Consider the following 19,752-nt stretch of genomic DNA (forward strand, 5'->3'; position numbering starts at 1 on the left):
AAAAATAAACAGTATTATTCTTTAACTCACATTGTGCAAAACCTCAGAGGCACTCATTTTTCTGTAGTTGACTACAGTGAATGTCAACATATATTTGGCAGACGATGAGCTCGTCTTGCAGCTTGAGGAGGGCATATTTTTTATAATTTCAGAGGCATTAAAAAAACAATATTGCTTATCATGATAGTTTTGGAGAAAATTAAAAAAAAGTGTTATTGTGACAGGAATACTTGCTTCAATAAATTTCAGCAAACACTGTACTCCACCATGCAGAATAATTTCAATTTGTTTCTGTGTGTTTTTAAACACTGTCTTTATTAAAAATGTGCTGGTTGCTCTGGATAAATTTTCAACTGTGCTGTAGAGCCTTGCCTGTTTTGTAGGGGGTGTTTGATGTAGGCTTCTGGGCTCACAATTTCCTGACCAATCTCTCCTGTCTCTTCAGTTCCATCCTCTCTCGGCAGGGATGGACTTGGATTGTTTTCCTGAAACAACAATGATGGAAAGGGAACTTTACTTGCGAGTTTATTGGGGACACAAAGATTGGGGATTTTAATTGTGTGTTTAAGAATGTAATTTGTGACAATGATGATGTTTTATGTCTGCAAAGTGGAGTCCATCTATATTACACCACAACTGTGGCCAAAACGGTATACAGAAGCTCACATTCATCCATTCAAGCATACATTCAAATAAAATAAAAACAGTCGGCTGCTGTCATGTAAAGAACTTCCTGGGCCAAAATTAGGTTTTATGGGTGGACATGGACACGGGTCTTTTCCAGGGACACTTTGACAGCGGACATTCAGAGCCAGGATTTAACCCATATACCCTTCGGTCTCTGAACGGCTGGTTCTATCAACTTCCCAGCTGTACATTCCTATACATGAAAAGAAAAAAAAGGTGGGCAGACCTCAAAACTACTAAAGTTTTTTTTTTTTTTGCTGTTAATTACAATGGTGAACCCATCTTCTGATAATAGTATGGCTGCAACTAACAATTATTTTTGTAATGAAGTCATCACTAAATTATTTCTTAGATCATTTCAGACAGTTTTATTACAGAAAACAGAATATTATTTCAAATTGGTTATGCAAAAAAAAAAAAAAAAAAAAAAATCACAAACTTATTAAATAACTACTTTGGTCAGTAATGTTACAAGATTAACAAAAATCCAGAATCATTATTTTCCAAAGTAATAAATGTTTGTGTTCTTCTTTTCCTTTCGGCTTGTCCCTTAGGGGTCGCCGCAGCGTGTCATCTTAGATGAACGCATATTTGTTTGGCACAGCTTTACACCGTATGCCCTTCCTGACACAACCCCTCTGCATTTAGCCTGAGAGAAGCTTACAGCACCTGGTATTCCCATGCAGTCTCCCATCCAAGTACTACCAGGGCCAAACCCGCTTAGCTTCCGGGATCTGAGGAGATCGGGCGTGCTCAGGGTAGCATGGCCGTAAGCAAAGTAATATATGTTTGTAAATGTTCAATTTTTATGAAACAAAAAGCTAATCAATCTGGTTTCACAGAGGACAAGAGAACTCTGAGAATTTTTACTGTTGAGACGATGAAACTGAGGATTTGGACCATTTGAAGTTGAACAATGTCTGTAATGGATTAATCAGTTATTAAAAAGTATTATCATTGATTTGATAATCAGATGATTGTTGTTGAACTGATTAATTATTGCACCTGTAGGTCAAAGCCTATATTACCACTAAGTGCATCTGATAGTGATATATCAGATTATGTCTAAATCAATACATTTAGTAAATACAGTTTAAATTAAATGTGGCCTACTCATCAAATACTGTATCGGTTGTATTTTAATTATAATGTAAAATTCAGTCCTACAATTTCATCCTTGTTAAATACAAATGGTCGATTCAAAGACGTTGACGAAGTAGATCCGTAACTATTTCTACAACTGAACACCAATTGGGTATGTCAAGTATTTGACGTGGCAATATTAAGTGCGTGATTAAAGTGTGAAATTTGTTTGCCATCTGTGTATTTCCTTAAAAAAGACCGGCAAAGGTAGTACACGCTGACTAACTTGTTTCGGGGAAAGTGGACAGAGAGTCCTCAACGTCAGTTTAAAAATTGCGAGGTCTCCATACTGCTTTTGCGTTACGCTTAGGTCGTATAAAGAGTACACTAATTTGAAGCCAATAACAACATTGGAAGAGTAGACCAGCAACTCAATTACATTTTGTGACAACTGCTTAGACATATAAATGGCTCTGTTGACGTTAAAACGCTTCCACTCGGAGTGTTTTGAAGTTTTTCGAGAAAGTACTCACCGGTTCGGCAGTCGCCATCTTCCAGATCTGTGTCAGGAACGTTTCCGTTGATTGGGTCTTACGAAGGAGCGTGACCGTCAGTTACTGGCCGGACATGCGCGGTGTGTTGCTTCCCCGGCCAGACACGACTCCACCCCTCCGGCAGACGAAAGCATGGCGAGCAGGGAGGAACGAAGGGAGTGCGAGACGGAGAGCTGCAGCAAAGATGCCAAACTTCAGTGTCCCACATGTATCAAGCTTGGCATTCAAGGCTCCTACTTCTGTTCCCAGGTAAGCTTCTCTGTGCTGTAGTTAAGTTTAAAAAGCGTAGCAACGGGCCCTAGAATGTCACGAGGCTGCTATGTAGCTGTCATGCTACATAGCAAGCTACGTGTGTGCTCGTTTTTAAAGCCAATATTTGTCAAATGTTTGGCAATTGCCTCATGATATAAAGATAGTTGGGGATGCGTACATAACCCGCCTGACCGTTGTAAGTGAGTTTAATTCTGTATTATTTGTTACAGTAGTGCCAAACTACCTAGCTAACTCCTAACTGGTTGGCCAAAAATAAAAAAAATCTTAATGATTTTTATGATTGAGTTAAAAAGGTAGAATTGTGTACATAAAAATGTTAGTTTGGAGCCGCCCCTGCTTTACCAAACCAGTGCTCTAACCACTGAGCTACGGGGCCTCAATTGAACATTTTTAATGATCAGTACTATTGTCACTCATATAGCATCACAAAAAGAAAAAAAAAATTGTCATGCTTTTATGACTGATTATTGAACTCAAAGCTATGGTCCTACAGCATAAAATAATAATACATGCAATACAGTTTTGGTGATTAGTATCTATTGTCACTCATTCTGCTGCTCTGTCATCGGGGAATCTCCTTGAGAGTCCAGAAAAAACTTCCATTAAGTTATGTGTCAACAAGGAGTTATCCTCGTAAATGAGAACGACCCCCCTTTCTTCTAAATCATCGACAACCTTCAGGCTCTCTGTGATGGAGCATGAAGTTGTGTGAGGCGTCTATGGAATTTCACACATCGGGGTCACCCTGTAGAAAGTTTAGTACAGGGGTGGCCAGACTTTTTCCTCCCAAGATCTACTTTTGAAGCAGCCAGCCTCTCTGATCAACAGGGGGCGAGGGTACTCATGATCTTTCCAAGTAAAAAGTACTCACTCTAAATTACATGTCCAGTACGATTCCACAATTTTATCATGTTAGATTTCTATATGAGGTTTGTGAGGCATCAAACGTTTTTCCATCGATCGCCAATGTTTTGCTATAACTCTGACATTGCATCCTGCTCCGTCCCAAATCTTAATTCCGTGTACATATCCTTGCGTGAAATAGTTGATACCTCTTTGTAGAACTCTCTTTGACAAGTCTGAATCATTTGGCAGAAAACATACCCCAATATTATCTGGAATACACGATGGAGAATCTAGTTCAAACCCGTTATGTTCAGTCGCTATTTTGGAATATTGTGGGCCATGGCAACTGTAGCTAAGGGGGGGCGGAGTTGAAGATCACTACTCGGAAAGGTCCATTGCTGGGTTAAGTCCTCAGCCATGGCTTCACAGCGCCATGCAACTGTACTCCTTGACAGGTGCAGAGCTTTTATTGAAGAAAGTATTTCCGCCTTGATTTTAAAACATTGGAACAATGAGTCAGCTGCTTCAATGTATCCCTGTTTCACGATCTCTCTATCTTGGAAGGAATTTTTGTTATTAATGATGACGTGACTAACTCTGGACGATGCTTCAGTGGCGGCTTTCGCTGTTGAACTCTGATGTGGGAAAAGTGACTGTTGTCCGGCCACTTAGAATTTAAATTCGTTCACTTTCCTTATTCTCAGATCGCTTTTCGGTGGAAAGTCGGTGTCGTATTTGCCATGAACAGTGAGAAAATGGCGTTTCACATTCCTTTCTTTGGCGTTTGAATAGTACAGTGGCAGATGAGGCAAACGCACTTTGAAATTGAAGTTGTGAAAAAAAAGTCAGACTCCTATTCCGAATGAAAGTGATAGTTTTTTGCTTTCTTCTTTGCTCCAGCATCCATACTCATTTTTAAAAAGCTTTCTTTTATTTCCAGAAAAAAAGCAAGGGCTTATAGGGTAACTCACAGACTACCTTGTTTTACTGCTCTAAGTTCTGTTGTTTGCACATGCGCGGTGAAGTAAAGGTCAGGGGAAAAAAAGTCAGATAATAGGCTGACACCTTAATTTTTTTTCACAGATTTTTTTATTTTTTTTCTTCGTCTTTTCCCCGGCACGCCGTCACAATTGACCCCTCCGTGGATATTGTGCAATCCGCGTCACTGACCAATCAGAGGCCAGAGATCTGCATAAAACAAAGCCCGTTTTTGCTCCCGCCATTTTCTCAGACAACATTGCAATGTCCAGTATAGGTTTAGTTAGCGTTTTATCGCGTATTTGGGTTATTTAACAAAAAATATGGTTAAGAGGTGTAGTCACGAACTTTGTAATAGTGACGACAGGTATCCTGAAAGGCTAGTTGGTGGAGTTCGATTCGTACCCTTTCCAAAACCAAAGACCCAGTACGAAAAATGCCTTCGATGGATCAAACTTTGTGGAAGACCACATCATCAACTAAATCCATCTAATATTAACCGGAACACATATGTTTGCACGAAGGTATGCCCTATATTTGATTTTCAATACATGTCTCGTGTAAATGAATTCGAAGTTCTTCGCTAGCATAACACTGCTGCGTGTGAACGATTGACACTTATTCTTTGTTGAGCGATATTTAGCGATGATCGGACTGCACAAACGTATTGATTTCTTGCTGCCTCGTGGCCGAATCTTAACCAGACTGTGTTTGCATGTAGATATGCCCGAAATTTGATTTTTAATCCACGTCTCGTATAAATGAATGAGACGTTCTCCACTAGCATAACACAGCTACGTGTGAACGATTGACACACTTATTCTTTGTTGAGCGATATTTAGCGATGATCGGACTGCACAAACGTATCGATTTCTTGCTGGCTCGCGACCGAAGCTTAACTAGACTGTGTTTGCACCAAGATATGCCCTAAATTTGATTTTTAATACACGTCTCCTATAAATGAATGAGACGTTCTCCGCTAGCATAACATTGCTACGTGTGAATGATTGAATGAAATCAGAAGCATGGCGTCTCTCTCAGTTAAAAATGTATTGTATTTAGAATCTATAATTTATCATTGATTTGAATGAAATCAGAAGCAAGGAGTCTGTCTCAGTTCAGAATGTATTGTATTGTATTTGCCATTTTTACTGTTTGTCATACGTCAGCACACGTGGCCTGACGTCACTTCAGGAGGCGTGGTTAAGTGCCCTGTACGGAGGGGTCAATTGACCGAAACTGTGGTCGACCCATTGAGCACCCCTGGTTTAGTAGAAGTTAAGGATGTTTTTGTCACAAACTATCTGAGATACTTATTGGATAAGTTTGAGTGAATTTTTGGTTTTGGGCATTTTGCTTGTCTTGATTAATTTGGTGATGCAAAAAAAAAAAAACTACTCCCTTGATCCCCAGGATTTGCTGTATGTTGACTGCATTTTCAACCAAGTCCATTTCTGCCATTAGCATAGATTGTTACAATTATACTTTATCAATGCATCACACAGTACGGAACAAATCCAAAATAATATGCATTTGTATAAACTTCAAAGGTCTTGAGCAATTTTTAAATATTTTATCAAAATGTATACAATTTTACCCCAATTATCTTCATTTTTTTCAAACATATTCGTCTGAACATGACTACCTACATGGACTTTTAAAACTTACAAAAAAACAAACACTCAAATAACAAGCTCATGTAATATCATGGCCTTTTTGCCTTGAACTCAATGCTGTCAATGCATTTTATTTTATTGGCATTCTGAAAACAGTCCATTTGAATTACTTTTTACTGACAAGACAGAGAAGAGTAAATGTGGCAGGGTGTTTGAATGAATGTTTGAAGTTTTTTTTCTTTTTTAAAAGGTTTTACACAAACTAAACTACACTCAAGTGTGTATTCTTTGTAAAGTGCACCCACTATGGCCAGCAAGTAATTTAGGTCAGTAGCTATCGTAAGGAAGATGACATGACAAGATTGAGTTTGCAGCAGCTGTCCCTGTTTTTATTTCTTGGTTCCTCTGGTTCGAAAGTAAAGGATGAGTTAAAATAGAAGCATGGTATTCTCGGCACAGTAACTCAGTTTTTTTTTTCCTTTTCTTACATGTTTTTAATTTTATTTTTTTAGAATGCATGCCAAAGCAGATTTGAAAAGGCTATTTGCTGGTGGATGCTATTTACCCATTGACCTCACTTTTGAGAGTTTTTACACTATTTTTGTCTCCAGGAATGTTTCAAGGGGAGCTGGGCATCTCACAAGTTGCTGCACAAAAAAGCAAGTAAGTATTAGTGTTCAGTGTGAGTAGTTTGTTTTAAGAAACATTGATTTAACCAGCACTGCCTTTCGCCCAAAGTTAACTGGGATTGGCTCTGGCACTCCCGTGACCCTTGTGAGAATGAGTAGCTTAGAAAATGGATGGATAGACACAAGTGTGTATATATACAGGATATAGTACCTCGTCTTGCTACATTTGCTGGTGTCTTGTATTAAACTACAAAATCACACCACCTCACCTACATAACATAAATGCATCAATCCTAAAAATCCATTCATTCATCTTCCATATATATATATATATATATATATATTGTATGAAGGGTTCAGACAGATACATCCATTTTTGTTTCTGTAGATTTTGATTTATATATTATATATACACACACACACACACAGTGGTGCCTTGGTTCTCGATCACAATCCGTTCCAGAAGGCTGGTTGAAAAGTGCAACATTCGAAAACCTAAGCGCATTTTCTCATTACAACGAATGGAAAATGAAATAATGCGTTCCAAGCCTAAACATTTTTTTAGTTTTTTTTTTAAGCTTTTCCTGATAAGTAGAAATACATGTATAATTTAAATACTTTATATAATTAAATCATTTAAGAAATATTTTTTGCTTAACATGTATGCTTTAGTAATAGAGTATGCTAGACTGGGAGTGCATTGCCGTATCTGTAGCGACTCGGCCCCCAGCCTTGTAGACCTTTTTTTATCAACAAAAGTGCAGAATAACTTAAAACAAGCAATAATGAGGCGGAAAAAAATAAACAAATTGTTTATTTGCACAGAAAGTACGTAACGTACAAAAAATATAACTTGCAACCAGAGGTAGGGCTAATGGAACAAAAGAAAAAAGCAATGCAAAACTGTTTTAAATGTCTTCGGTGGGGGTGACTCGCTCCTTTTTAATAACGAAAGAATCTAATATAGACTGTTTCAGCCGTCTATTGAGCACCTTCCTGAAGTGGCTCATAATGTCATTGAAATTTTGCAGTGCTCTGCAACATTCTGCTTTGTTAGGGTGATGGAGTTCTACAGAATTATGGATGTCGTTCCATTTAGCACAGATAGCTTTTATATCAGCACTTGACACATGCTTCCTGCCTTCACCCTAATCAGGATAAGAAGCAACCTTTCGACTTCCTCAAGATCTGTGACCTCTGCTTGGTCAACACAGTTGCTCCTTTAGCAACATCACTTGCTTTGACGGCATCCTTTTGTTTTAGAATGGTGCTGATCCTCGATTTTGCCATGCCATACTTCTTCGATAGCTCAGAAACACGCACACCAGATTCGTATTTGGCGATCAAATCTTACTCGAAGTCGACAGTTTTACGCACCACTTTTCTTTTTTCGGCACCAGCACTTTCACTTGCCATCTTTGGAGCCATTATCGAGGGTTAATATTGCTCAATTGGAAGAAAAAAAGTCATTACCGGGACACGTCCGCGTGCAGAGGAATGTGTGGGTCTATTGGTTGCGTCACGCACGTTACATTCTTTCCTTTTTTTTCGGGGGTGCATTCAAAAGCACAATAACAAATCGTCGTGGGTCAGCTGGTCGGGGTGTTCGAATACCAATTTTTTTTTTTCCTTCGGAAACCAAAGCAAAAAAATTTTCGTTTGAAAACTGATTATTTGCCAGGGGGAAAATAAACACATTACAGTGTCATGTTTTGACACATTTGCACAAGTACAATTAATAATAAATCCCATCTGGTCATCCCCTTACTTTTTTGTTCAATTGTTTTGTCTTCCATTTACATTCCTTTTCTTGACCAATCAACGTATTGTAGTGTGTCTGGCTCTACTATCCCACAAGCATTCCCCCAAAGGAATAAAGTGTGGTTATATTAGTTTGTTTTATACTTAATTGTAAGATGATCAAAGACAACTGTGAAATGACTTTGCTGCCAGGTCTTGTAAAAAATTGGGCATTGTTTCATCAGAGGAAGACAAGAACCAGAATGAATGTAAGAACTGTGTGGAGAAAGACATCAACACAGAACCATGGCCTGGGTACCGCTATACGGGGAAACTTCGCCCTTACTACCCATTGGTGAGTTGTCTAATTAAAAACTCCAATTTTTATTGCTACAGTGAAGAAATTTAAGTATTTGGACACCCTTCTATATTGCAAGGTCTCCGACTTAGAAATCTTGGAGGGGTCGAAATTTTCCTCGTAGGTGCGTGTCCACATTGAGAGAGATAATTTAAAAAGAAAAATCCAGAAATCACAATGTATGATTTTTTTTTTTTAACGATTTATTTCTGTGACACAGCTGCAAATAAGTATTTGAACACCTGAGAATTGTTTGTTTGCAATTACAGAGGTCAAACATTTCCTGTAGTTGTTCACCAGGTTTGCACACACTGCAGGAGGGATTTTGGCCCACTCCTCCACACAGATCTTCTGTCATCATGTTACTGAGCCAACCAAGTCAAGTTACATTTTCATGTTTTCCCATGTCCGATTTTTGGCATTGTTTCACACAAAGACCATATGGAGCAAAGAAAAAAATGAAACTTTATCTTCAAAGGACCCATGATCAGTGTAAATCACATGATTCACAACTGGTTGAACTGTTACATTGTATAAAGTTTACTTTTTTAAAAATCCAATCACTGTAGAGTTTCAGCATTTGACTTGTATTCAACAAAGAATAATATACAATACTTTTTCTATCACATTATTCAGATGGATTTTAATAGTTGCAAGTTGTTGTTTAATAAATAATACATTCTGCCAGGCTCAGAGACTGAGGGTATAACAGATTCATGGTTACATGGATGTCGGATGTAGAGTTAAAATTAGGCAATGTAAAAATATTTTTTTGAAATAAAAAGCCTACCTGCCTGCCTGCCTGCCTGCCTACCTACCTACCAACCTTGCCCAGTTCTGAAATGTAGGAAATCGGAAAGGGTTTTTTTTTCTTTTTTTTTTTTTCTCCCCCCCCCCCCCCCCTTTGGCCAAGTGTTCTCAGATATACTGACTATACCAAGAGGAATAAATGTCTGCCTGCCGCAGAGGGCAGCCAACCAGGGTAGCCTGATTGTTTTTCCTGAGCTCTCTCAGGAAGTGGAGACACTGTTGAACCTTCCTGATGACCACTGAGGTGTTGTCTCTCCAGGAGATGTCCTCAGAAATCAACACTTCCAGGAAGCTGAGTATGCGGACTATCTCCACACACTCACCGTTGGTGAAGAGTGGTTGAGTTCCTCCTAAAGTCCACAATGATCTCCTTTATTTTTATAGTCTTCAGTGCCAGATACGCCAGGTTGTGAGGTTCTGGACCTCCTCTCTCTCTGGTGCCTCGTCTCCCTTTGAGATCAGACCACTGTTGTGTTGTTAGTGAATCTGAAGATGTTATTTTTGTAGACTGGGCTGCAGTCAAAGGTGTTGGGACACCACAGGAGGGGGCTTACTACACAGCCCTGTGGTGAGATGGTGCTCCATGTACGGGTGGAAGAAATGTGGGAGCCGATTTTCATGGTCTGTTGGTCACAAAGTCCTTAATCCTGGTTTATGTGAGAAGAAGGAGGTCCAAGATATCCAGTTTAATTATCAGAATGTCCAGGATGATTCTGTTAAAGGCCGAGTATAATCCACATAGAGCATTCTCGGATTGCTCAGGAGTTGTTCCAGGTGACTCAACACAATGTGCAGAACCATCCCGATGGAGCCTTTTGTGGATATATTCACTCGGTATGCAAGCTGGTGGGAGTTGAAGTTGGGGAGGAGACAGTCTTTAATGTATTTGAGAACCAGCTCCTTGAAGTGCTTTATAATGACAGGTTTGAGTGCAACAGTGCGATAGTCATTGAGGCTAGTTAAGGATTTTTTTTGTTGATGGGAATGATTGTTATAAATTTCAAACAAGTGGGGATGACTGCTTGGGCCAGTGAGAAGTTAAAGATCTTGCAGAAGACTCTGGACAACTGGTGGGTACGTTCCGAGCACATTGCCTGGTACTCCGTCTGGGCCACCAGCCTATGCAGGGTTCACAGTCTGGAGCATACACCTCACTTTGTGCTCTTGTACAGTAAGTGGGGAGTTACTGCAGCCTGGAGGGGGGAGCACTGGAGCAGCTAAGTGTCGATGAGATGATTCAAAGTGAGCATAGAAGCTGTTGAGCTCCTCTGGCAATGACCCTGCTATGTGTTTTTGTGTCGCATCTCAGCCTCTGAAGTTTGTGAGGCTCTGAAGACCCTGCCCACTTCCTGAGATCTGTTGGCAAGATGGGAGTCTATCCTCCTCTTGTACTCTTTTTGTGTTTTTGATACCTTTTTTTCAGTTGAAGTCCAGCTGTAATGTAAAGAACTCTGTCACCAGATCTGAAGGCAGTGTCGCGGGCCCAGAGGAGTGAACGGACCTGGCTTGTCATCCAGGGTTTCTGATTTGGATTGATGTTTTTCCTCACACTGACAGTTTGTACAAAGTTTAGTACACACAGTTTTGGTGTACAAAAAGGTCCCAGTCTGTTGAAATTAGACATGAATTCTCTGGCCAGGTTGATAGTCTTTGTAGTAGCTTGGATCTGCGTCTGAGCATCTCTGACTCACCAATATGGGGGGAGAGGTGTGGTTCTATAGCAGTGCTTAATGCTCCAACGTGTTTCCACTATTTGTTGGACATTTCACATGCAGGTTGAACTTCGAGAGTACAGTCTTCCGATTGGCCTTGTTAAAGTACCCGGCTATAATGTCAACGTGTTCAGGGTGGGTCCACTGCTGTTTATCAATAGAGAAGAGTGCAGTTTTAGTATCTGGTGTGCTTTAAACAGCCGTGATCATGACTACAGTTAGCTCCCTCGGGACATAAAAGGGCCAGCATTTTACGGACATTTGAACAGTGTCTCAAAAACCACACTGTTGTTGCACCAGTCGTGTTGCACATACACACAGCCCCCACTACCTCTGCTTTTGCCAGAGTTTTCAGTCCGATCCCAGCAGTGCAGGGTGCGGCACTTTTGCTAGCTACATACTACCATTTGGAGCCTGAGCAGGCGGCTGGACAAATAGTCTCACTTCTGCTTCCTCTCCCTTGCCTGTGCTGCTTTCTAGACTGATAACAATTGACCCCTCCGTGGATATTGCGCAATCCGCGTCACTGACCAATCAGATGCCAGAGATCTGCATAGACCAAAGCCCGTTTTTGCTCCCGCCATTTTCTCTGACAACATTGAATGGTCCAGTATAGGTTTAGTTAGCGTTTTATCGCGTATTTGGGTTATTTAACAAAAAATATGGTTAAGAGGTGTAGTCACGGACTTTGTAATAGTGACAACAGGTATCCTGAAAGGCTAGTTGGTGGAGTTCGATTCGTACCCTTTCCAAAACCGAAGACCCAGTACGAAAAATGCCTTCGATGGATCAAACTTTGTGGAAGACCGCATCATCAACTAAATCCATCTAATATCAACCGGAACACATATGTTTGCACGAAGGTATGCCATATATTTGATTTTCAATACATGTCACGTATAAATGAATTCGAAGTTCTTCGCTAACATAACACTGCTGCGTGTGAACGATTGACACACTTATTCTTTGTTGAGTGATATTTAGCGATGATCGGACTGCACAAACGTATTGATTTCTTGCTGGCTCGCGGCCAGAAGCTTAACCAGACGGTGTTTGCACAAAGATATGCCCTAAATTTGATTTTTAATACACGTCTCGTATAAATGAATGAGACGTTCTCCGCTGGCATAACACTGCTACGTGTGAACGATTGACACACTTATTCTTTGTTGAGCGATATTTAGCGATGATCGGACTGCACAAACGTATCGATTTCTTGCTGGCTCGCGGCCGAAGCTTAACCAGACTGTGTTTGCACGAAGATATGCCCTAAATTTGATTTTTAATTCACGTCTCGTATAAATGAATGAGACGTTCTGCGCTAGCATAACATTGCTACGTGTGAATGATTGAATAAAATCAGAAGCATGGCGTCTCTCTCAGTTAAGAATGTATTGTATTTAGAATCTATAATATATCGTTGATTTGAATGAAATCAGAAGCATAGAGTCTCTCAGTTCAGAATGTATTGTATTGTATTTGCCATTTTTACTGTTTGTCTTACGTGAGCGCACGTGGCGTGACGTCACTTCAGGAGGCGTGGTTAAGTGCCCTGTACGGAGGGGTCAATTGACAGCAAGCCTGGCGGTCTCGCTAGCTTGTCTGGAATGTTGTGTTTGTGGGGAAAGTCGCTTGAAACTGCCATTTTGTGTCAGTATCTGAAGTCCAAAAGTTCTTGGTGGGTGTAGCAGGCCCAAAATAAAGGCGGACAAAGACAATCAGACAAAAGAAAGTCACCGAAACCCAAGAAGAGAAAATTTGATTAAGTGTATGTAGCGCTTGGCTTCATTGTGACGACAGTGGGAGATGAGAAAAGGCGTGTGTGTTTGCTGTGTCTAAAAATGTTGGAAGCATGAAGCTAAATAAATTATTGTGCCACTTAAAGAAATGACACCCCAGTCATGCTGATAGGACGCTGGATTTTTTTCAGCAAAAACATGCTGCATATTGCCAACAATCATCCCGCTTTGTGAAAGCGACTTCAGTAAACCAGCGAGCACTGTTAGCATCATATAAGGTAGCGTACCAAATTGTTCAGTGCAAAAAAACCCACACAATCGCAGATTTGTTCATTGTTTTGTATATTGTGCTCTTGAGCTAATGTTGCTGAACTGAATTTTAATTTATTTCATTTTATTTTTCACTATCAAGATTATGTTCATGTTACTAAAGTTGTTCTTTAAGGTGAACTATATTTTTACTTTTTAATTTATTTTTTGTTTTCTTTAATGTTAATAAGGATACAATGTTATGTAGATCTGTACTTATAGCAATTTTATAGACAATTGATATTTATACAGGGAGTCCTCGGTCTACGACTGAGAGCCGTTGCTACATTAGCTACTTAACTCGAATTTTGACTTAAGCAGGGATGACAATTTTCCGCTGATCGGCGGATTTCCGACTTTTTCAGACCAAAATGACCATTCTCGAGATAAGCGCAAATCCGTTGAGAAAATTTCAGGGGGGGGGGGGGTATCGTGCGCCTGCCTCTCGGTGGTGGGCTACGAGCTGCAAGTTCAGCTTAGTGCTAGCACAAGCACGACTATCATATGCCGTTCTAACTTGCTCGGTAGTGTAAATATTTGCATTTTGCGACATAAACATTAAAACTTGTTTGGGGCAGATTACTCGATTGGACAACAGAGTTATACAGTATAACGATCCAATCGTGTTAGTGGTTAATCGAGTTTCACCATTGCCATGTACATGTGTTCTCGGTTCTCAAAAATCGCAGTGTAGCTTGTTTGTTCGCCAAGTAATGGCGCGTGGGATTTAGCGCGAACTGAGCGACTGTGTCTTCAAAGTTTTACGATGGCGAAAGTGTTAGAAAAAAAGGATGAAGATCAAGTGACAAGGATGCTCGAACCAAAAACTGTTTCAGACGGGCATGGCTTGAAAAAAGTGTAACCGTGAAGATAGGACCGAAAACGGTATCAACATGTCTCACCGAACAGATACAAAAAGTGGACATTCACGGCAAAGTGCTGTGCACGCTGTGTTCCGATAGGAGCAAAAAATATCCAGGAGGAAACTCTCCTCTCCTCCCCCCCCCCCCCCAATATCTGTGCTTGTTCCATTGTTCGCATGGGAGGCACTGTCTGTGAATCCAGTGCGGTAGTTAAGTGCCTTCAGAGTACTTTTAAATGTAGGGGAGCCAAAAGTAATATAGTAAAAAAATAATGTCAATAGTAAATTTTGTATGTGCAGAAACAAAATATTTAAAAAAATAATTAAAAGCCGTTTTTTGAAAAAGGAAATTATATCATTAATTATGCCACCTTTTTCCCTTTAGACACCTTTACGGCCTGTACCCAATGAAATCCAAAGACCTGACTATGCTGATCATCCAAGAGGTAACAAAGCTTCTCATCTGAAAAAATGTCTTTAAGGAATTTCTCTGGATGGTGTTTTGGTATGAAGAAAATTTCAGAGTGAATTTAACAAGAGGGTAAATATATAAAGAAAATAGTGTTGTTCTGAGTCTTTCTGGTGGCATAGGTTTTGACTGAAATGTACTGTATATATTACTTACAAAATACTCAAAATGTTCCTGTTAGTTGATGATGGTGATTGTCATATTTAATTTCCCAATTGACTTGTTAAAAGTTTGACATGCGCAGTAAAGTCCTCTGCAATGCAAGGTAGGAGGACTAAGGTGGGATATGCCATGCCAATGGCCTAACTCCCAAATATAAAAAAAAAAAAGAAGAGATTGAAAAGATTCTTTCGCGTCCAGATTATGATCCATGACAAAGTTCACTTCTGTCTGTTAAAATTGGTATTTCAAGTTTTACATCTAAAAGTATCTATGCCAATTTGTAGGTAAATTTGCTCACATTGGTTCCCATTTTATTCTCAAGCTTTGGTGTGGTCGTACTGATTCAGTACTAGGCTACGAAAAGTCTGTGACTCCCTGGAGGTATGGTTGAACGCCTTCTCCAAGTCCACAAAACACATGTAGACTGGTTGGGCATAGTCCAGGGGTGTCCAAACTTTTTGCAAAGGGGGCCAGATTTGGTCAACCAGGACATCCCAACATCTAGAGCCTTTAGGAACTCTGGGCAAATGTCATCCACCCCCCGAGGCCTTTGCACCGAGGAGCTTTTTAAGTACCTTGGTGACCTCAACCCTGGACATAGAAAAGCCAGCCTCAGAGAATCCAGACTCTGCTTTTTAATAGAAGGTGGGTCAATGGAATTGAGGAGGTCTTTAAATTTTTTTCCCCACTGACTCCCATTGTCCGGAGTCGAGGTTAGCAGCGCCCTAGCCTCTCTATACATATTGACGGTGCATTGCTTCCCCTTCCTGAGATACCGGACAGTGGACTAGAATTTCCTCAAAGCCGTCTTGTCCTTCTATATGGCCTCACCAAACTCCTCCCATACAAATGTTTTTGCCTTATTAACCACCAAAGCTGCATTCCGCTTGGCCAACTGGTACCCATCAGCTACCTCAGGAGTCCCACAGGCCAAAAATACCCAATAGGACTCATTCTTCACCTTGACGACATACCTCACCTTTGAAATGCATGATGATTGAAACATTTTGGGTAACCTTTCGCAAGCTTCTGACAGTACGCTGCTGGAATCTTGGCCCATTCGTCCTGACACAACTGGTGAAGCTGAGTCAGGTTTGTCATTTGGCTTGCCCACACACACCTTTTCAGATTTTTGATAGGATTCAAATCGGGGCTTTGTGATGGGGACTCCAAGACATTGATTTTGTTGTCCTCAAACCATTTTGACAGTATGCTTAGGGTCATTGTCCATTTGGAAAACTCATGTGCGCCCAAGTTTTAGCTTCCTGGCTGGTGTCTTGATGTTGCCTTAATATTGCCATGTAATGTTCTTTTTTTCCATTTCTTTTTTTATACGAACATGATGCCGCGACCTCAATGCTTCACAGTTGGTATATGGTGTTGTCAGGTGTACAAGCTTCCCCCTTTTTCCTCCAGATTTAATGTTGGTCGTTATGGCCAAACACCTCCACCTTAGTTTCATCAGACCTCAGGATATGTCCCCTAAAGTCAAGATCTTTATCTTGGTGTCTTTTTGCAAACAATAATGTCTTTATTTAGGTTTCTTTAGGAGTAATGGCAAGAGGAAGACCAAAGAAAAGGTTGATGGATGTTGGGAGGGAGGACATGAGGACAGTGGGTGTTAGAGAGGAAAATGCACGAGATAGGCTTAGATGGAAAAAGGGACAAGCCAAAAGGAAAAGAAGGATAATGCCACTTTCTTACCAGCTTCATCCAGCATCTTCACAAGGTTTGTTCTGGGATTAATTTGCATATTTTGGACAAAAATGGCAGCTCATTGTGATGCTGGATTTTGCTCGCTGGAGAATGAATTCACTCTTCACACGTTTCCAAAAGACCCAAATTGTTGTGAAAAATGGATTCCACAGATGCAAAGGATAAGAGCTTTGTGGGTTGCAAATGACACGTGTGTATAGACTCTATATACTATACTAGACTCTATACTATAGAGCTGTTAAAAAAAATAAATAGTTGGGGGAAGGCTAATTTGTCTCAGTATATAGAGCTCGTGCATGTGACGTCACCATTTTCATGGCTCCATATTGCCGGTCAAAAAGAGCTGCTCGACAGTGTGGGGGACATTGAACCAGAGCAGAATATTCATCATGCCGAGACTTGTTGTGCTGTTGGTTGTTACTACAGATGAGACAGATACTCAAAGAGGTCATTCTATAGAATACCAGCTGAAAAGATCGATGGATTTCGGCAATTCAACGTGATGGATGGTGCCCAACCAAATACACACGACTGTGTAGCGATCACTTTATTTCAGGTAGAAATTATTCTTCTCAGCTCAAATTCCCAAGAAGTATTTATAATGCCAAGTTGGCTCATTTGAGAACAATGCGTTTAAAAAAACTAAATAAATAAAGACAGGGAGTCGTCTCCAACGTACACAGAACCGTGTTGCAGCCACACGTTAAACTTTGGTAAACCTCTTCCTGTCAGTTGTTGTTCTCAAATGAGTCCAATGCATATTTAAAAAAGAAAATAAACCGTCTGTCAGAGAGAGGTTTACGTAGGTTAACATGTGGCCGCAACACGCTTCCGTGTACGGGGGCTGAAGCCTATCCCACCGGTTTATTTATTTTTTTTGCACTGGACTCATTTGAGAACAATACATATTTAAAAAAATACAAAACTTCTCACGGAGCAGTTTACCGAAATTTAACGTGTGGCTGCAACACGCTTCTACGTTGGAGGCGACCCCGTCACTTTTTTTTGTTGTTCTCAATTGAGCCAACTTGGCATTATAAATACTTCTTGGGAAATTCTACGGAGGAGCCGACTCGCTTGTCCTCTTTTTTTTGTTTGTTTTTTCCAATCATAGTTAATGAGTCCGATTTTGCGTAAAACCAGGGGTCATTTATTTAAATATTGTTTTTTGTATTGAACACTAGCTAAAAAGATCCATGGATTTCGGCAAAGGTTAACTTGTCGCCAAACACACTTCTACTTTCACGAGCTGTCTTCCCATTGAGAAGAGATCTAGCAAAGAAGTATTTGTATGCGTCCAGACTTTTATGCACTTTCAAACTTTTCTGTGTGAATCTCAACAACTTACTCACCAGATACATGTGTATGTCCAGTTGTCTAAAACAAGCGGAAGCGAATTAACAGTCCAATTTCTTATCAGTGAAAGCATCGACTTCAGCATTAAATATGGGTCATTTATGTCAAGTGTCTCTTTTTTTTTCCACGTACCTTTATTTATTATCACCTTCTAAATGATTAACTGTATCGGACAAAACTCTGGGCATCGTGCTATTAGACTTATTTTCGTGTCGTCTCCAACCGACTTACCATTGAACAATACTCTGGTTGACCGGCAATATGGCCAATCACGTGATTTCGGTGACGTAGGTGCACAAGGTCTGTAGCTGTGGTCTCAAACTGGCGGCCTGCAGGCCACAAATATGTTCTGACTACCTTAATATGAAAGATTGTTAGTGTGGCCCTTGAGTTTTACATGCATGGCACTTTTACAGTGTTGTGTGCAAAGCCAACCAATCATGGTGGGGTATATGGCTCTCGGGTATGTGTAAGCAGAGAAATATTTTTCTCAATGAAAATTACAGCACCTTTACCATGTAGCATTTTACTAGTACACAAATGTACACAAATTGTTGACAAGCATCTTTATCTTTTTTCATTAATTTCATTTTCTGAGCCGCTTATCCTCACAAGGGTCGCGGTGGTGCTAGTGGCAATCCCAGCTATCATCAGGTAGGAGGTGGGGTACACTCTAAACTGGTTGCCAGCCAATCGCAGGGCACATCGAGACAGACAACAGTCACACTCACAATCACACCGAAGGCCAATTTATAGTTAATTAATGTATGTTTTTGGAGATGTGGGAGGAAACCGGAGTGCCTGGAGAACATGCACTCCACACAGGCGGCGCCAGGATTTGAATCCCGGACCTCAGAACTGTGAGGCCAACGGTCTAACCAGTTGCACCACTGTGTTGCCTCCTCGTTTATCTTAATGTTTGTTTTTTTTTTAAAAGATGTTTAAGAAGTTTGCAATTTCTTGTAAATTTCTAATTGAAATTGTTTGCGAGTGCATGTGCGACGAGGCTGTGGGCCAGCCTCAGCCGGTTGCTGCCTCCAGCGGTCCCGAGGTAAATTGAGTTTAAGACCCCTGGTTTATAGCATACGTTGCGTGTGAATTTAGAATAAATCCCCTTGGTCAAATCGGCAAAATATAACAAAGCAGTTGTATTGCATCTAAGACAATTTAATCACACCCAATTCAATGTAACACTAAACAATAATCAACACAAAATAGAAGTACAAAGATGTAGAGTCAACAGAGTTGAATTAATGTTCATAATAGGCAAATGTTATTAACAGCGAATGTTTCCAGATGTGTCCTAATGACGGAATGGCAGTGTGGCGTCCATGTACTTGTGTACTTGTCCAAAAGCAGCAGTATTAATAAAAAGTTCCATCGACAGCCATCCTAATCCTTATAGAAACATTCTAGAAATCCACAACTGACGACATAATAGACTCCTCTCAGAATGTAACAAAAGATCCGCGTCATAATAGCTTAAAGACTCTCCCCAAAATTATAGGAATGGGTGCACACATTAAAAGTTAGCAGATGAGGGTTCAGTGTTTCTTTTAATGCCAGAGTTATCCACAGATTTCACCAAGAAACATCTTAAATTGGAAAAGTATTATCGAAATTACTCTCTCACTCAGACATTCCAATGAGCCCGGCTGGAAAACTGACAGCCAATCAGCGCTTGCCACGTCTGCAGTCCTTGCTGTTGTGACACCCCATTGTTAATGGATACGTTTCATCGAACAGAGAACCTCCACTATCTGGCATTTTGTAGCCGATTTTTGTGAAAAATAATTGCAAATAAACAAAACAAAAATAGCATGATGTACAATATTCAAGACTCTGCGTTTGAG

The 19,752-nt window shown here is 40.3% G+C and overlaps 2 protein-coding genes and 1 pseudogene across 6 annotated transcripts in view; 1 reads left to right on the forward strand and 2 right to left on the reverse strand.

Annotated features, from left to right (window-relative positions):
* The window catches only part of eif4eb (eukaryotic translation initiation factor 4eb), a 35,690-nt gene extending 33,254 nt beyond the window's left edge, over positions 1 to 2,436 (reverse strand). For all 4 annotated transcript variants that reach the window (XR_009798604.1, XR_009798603.1, XM_061844862.1 and 1 more), the window contains exons 1-2: positions 2,304 to 2,436; positions 373 to 485 (exon numbers count right to left, since the gene is read on the reverse strand). Coding sequence is in view for 2 of the 4 variants with exons in the window: in XM_061844862.1 (XP_061700846.1) it covers positions 373 to 485; positions 2,304 to 2,321 (131 nt within the window). In the remaining 2 variants the exon portion in view is untranslated. The remainder of the gene's footprint in view (positions 1 to 372; positions 486 to 2,303) is intronic.
* LOC133513859 (5S ribosomal RNA) lies at positions 1,345 to 1,462 on the reverse strand (annotated as a pseudogene).
* Positions 2,437 to 2,440: 4 nt separating the features above from the next.
* The window catches only part of metap1 (methionyl aminopeptidase 1), a 33,275-nt gene continuing 15,963 nt past the window's right edge, over positions 2,441 to 19,752 (forward strand). For both annotated transcript variants that reach the window (XM_061844859.1, XM_061844860.1), the window contains exons 1-4: positions 2,441 to 2,573; positions 6,649 to 6,700; positions 8,652 to 8,761; positions 14,582 to 14,642. In XM_061844859.1, coding sequence (XP_061700843.1) covers positions 2,457 to 2,573; positions 6,649 to 6,700; positions 8,652 to 8,761; positions 14,582 to 14,642 — 340 coding nt within the window. In that variant the 5' untranslated portion in view covers positions 2,441 to 2,456. The remainder of the gene's footprint in view (positions 2,574 to 6,648; positions 6,701 to 8,651; positions 8,762 to 14,581; positions 14,643 to 19,752) is intronic.

The sequence above is a fragment of the Syngnathoides biaculeatus genome, chromosome 15 (genome assembly GCF_019802595.1).
Source record: "Syngnathoides biaculeatus isolate LvHL_M chromosome 15, ASM1980259v1, whole genome shotgun sequence".
In the NCBI taxonomy this organism is placed as follows: domain Eukaryota; kingdom Metazoa; phylum Chordata; class Actinopteri; order Syngnathiformes; family Syngnathidae; genus Syngnathoides; species Syngnathoides biaculeatus.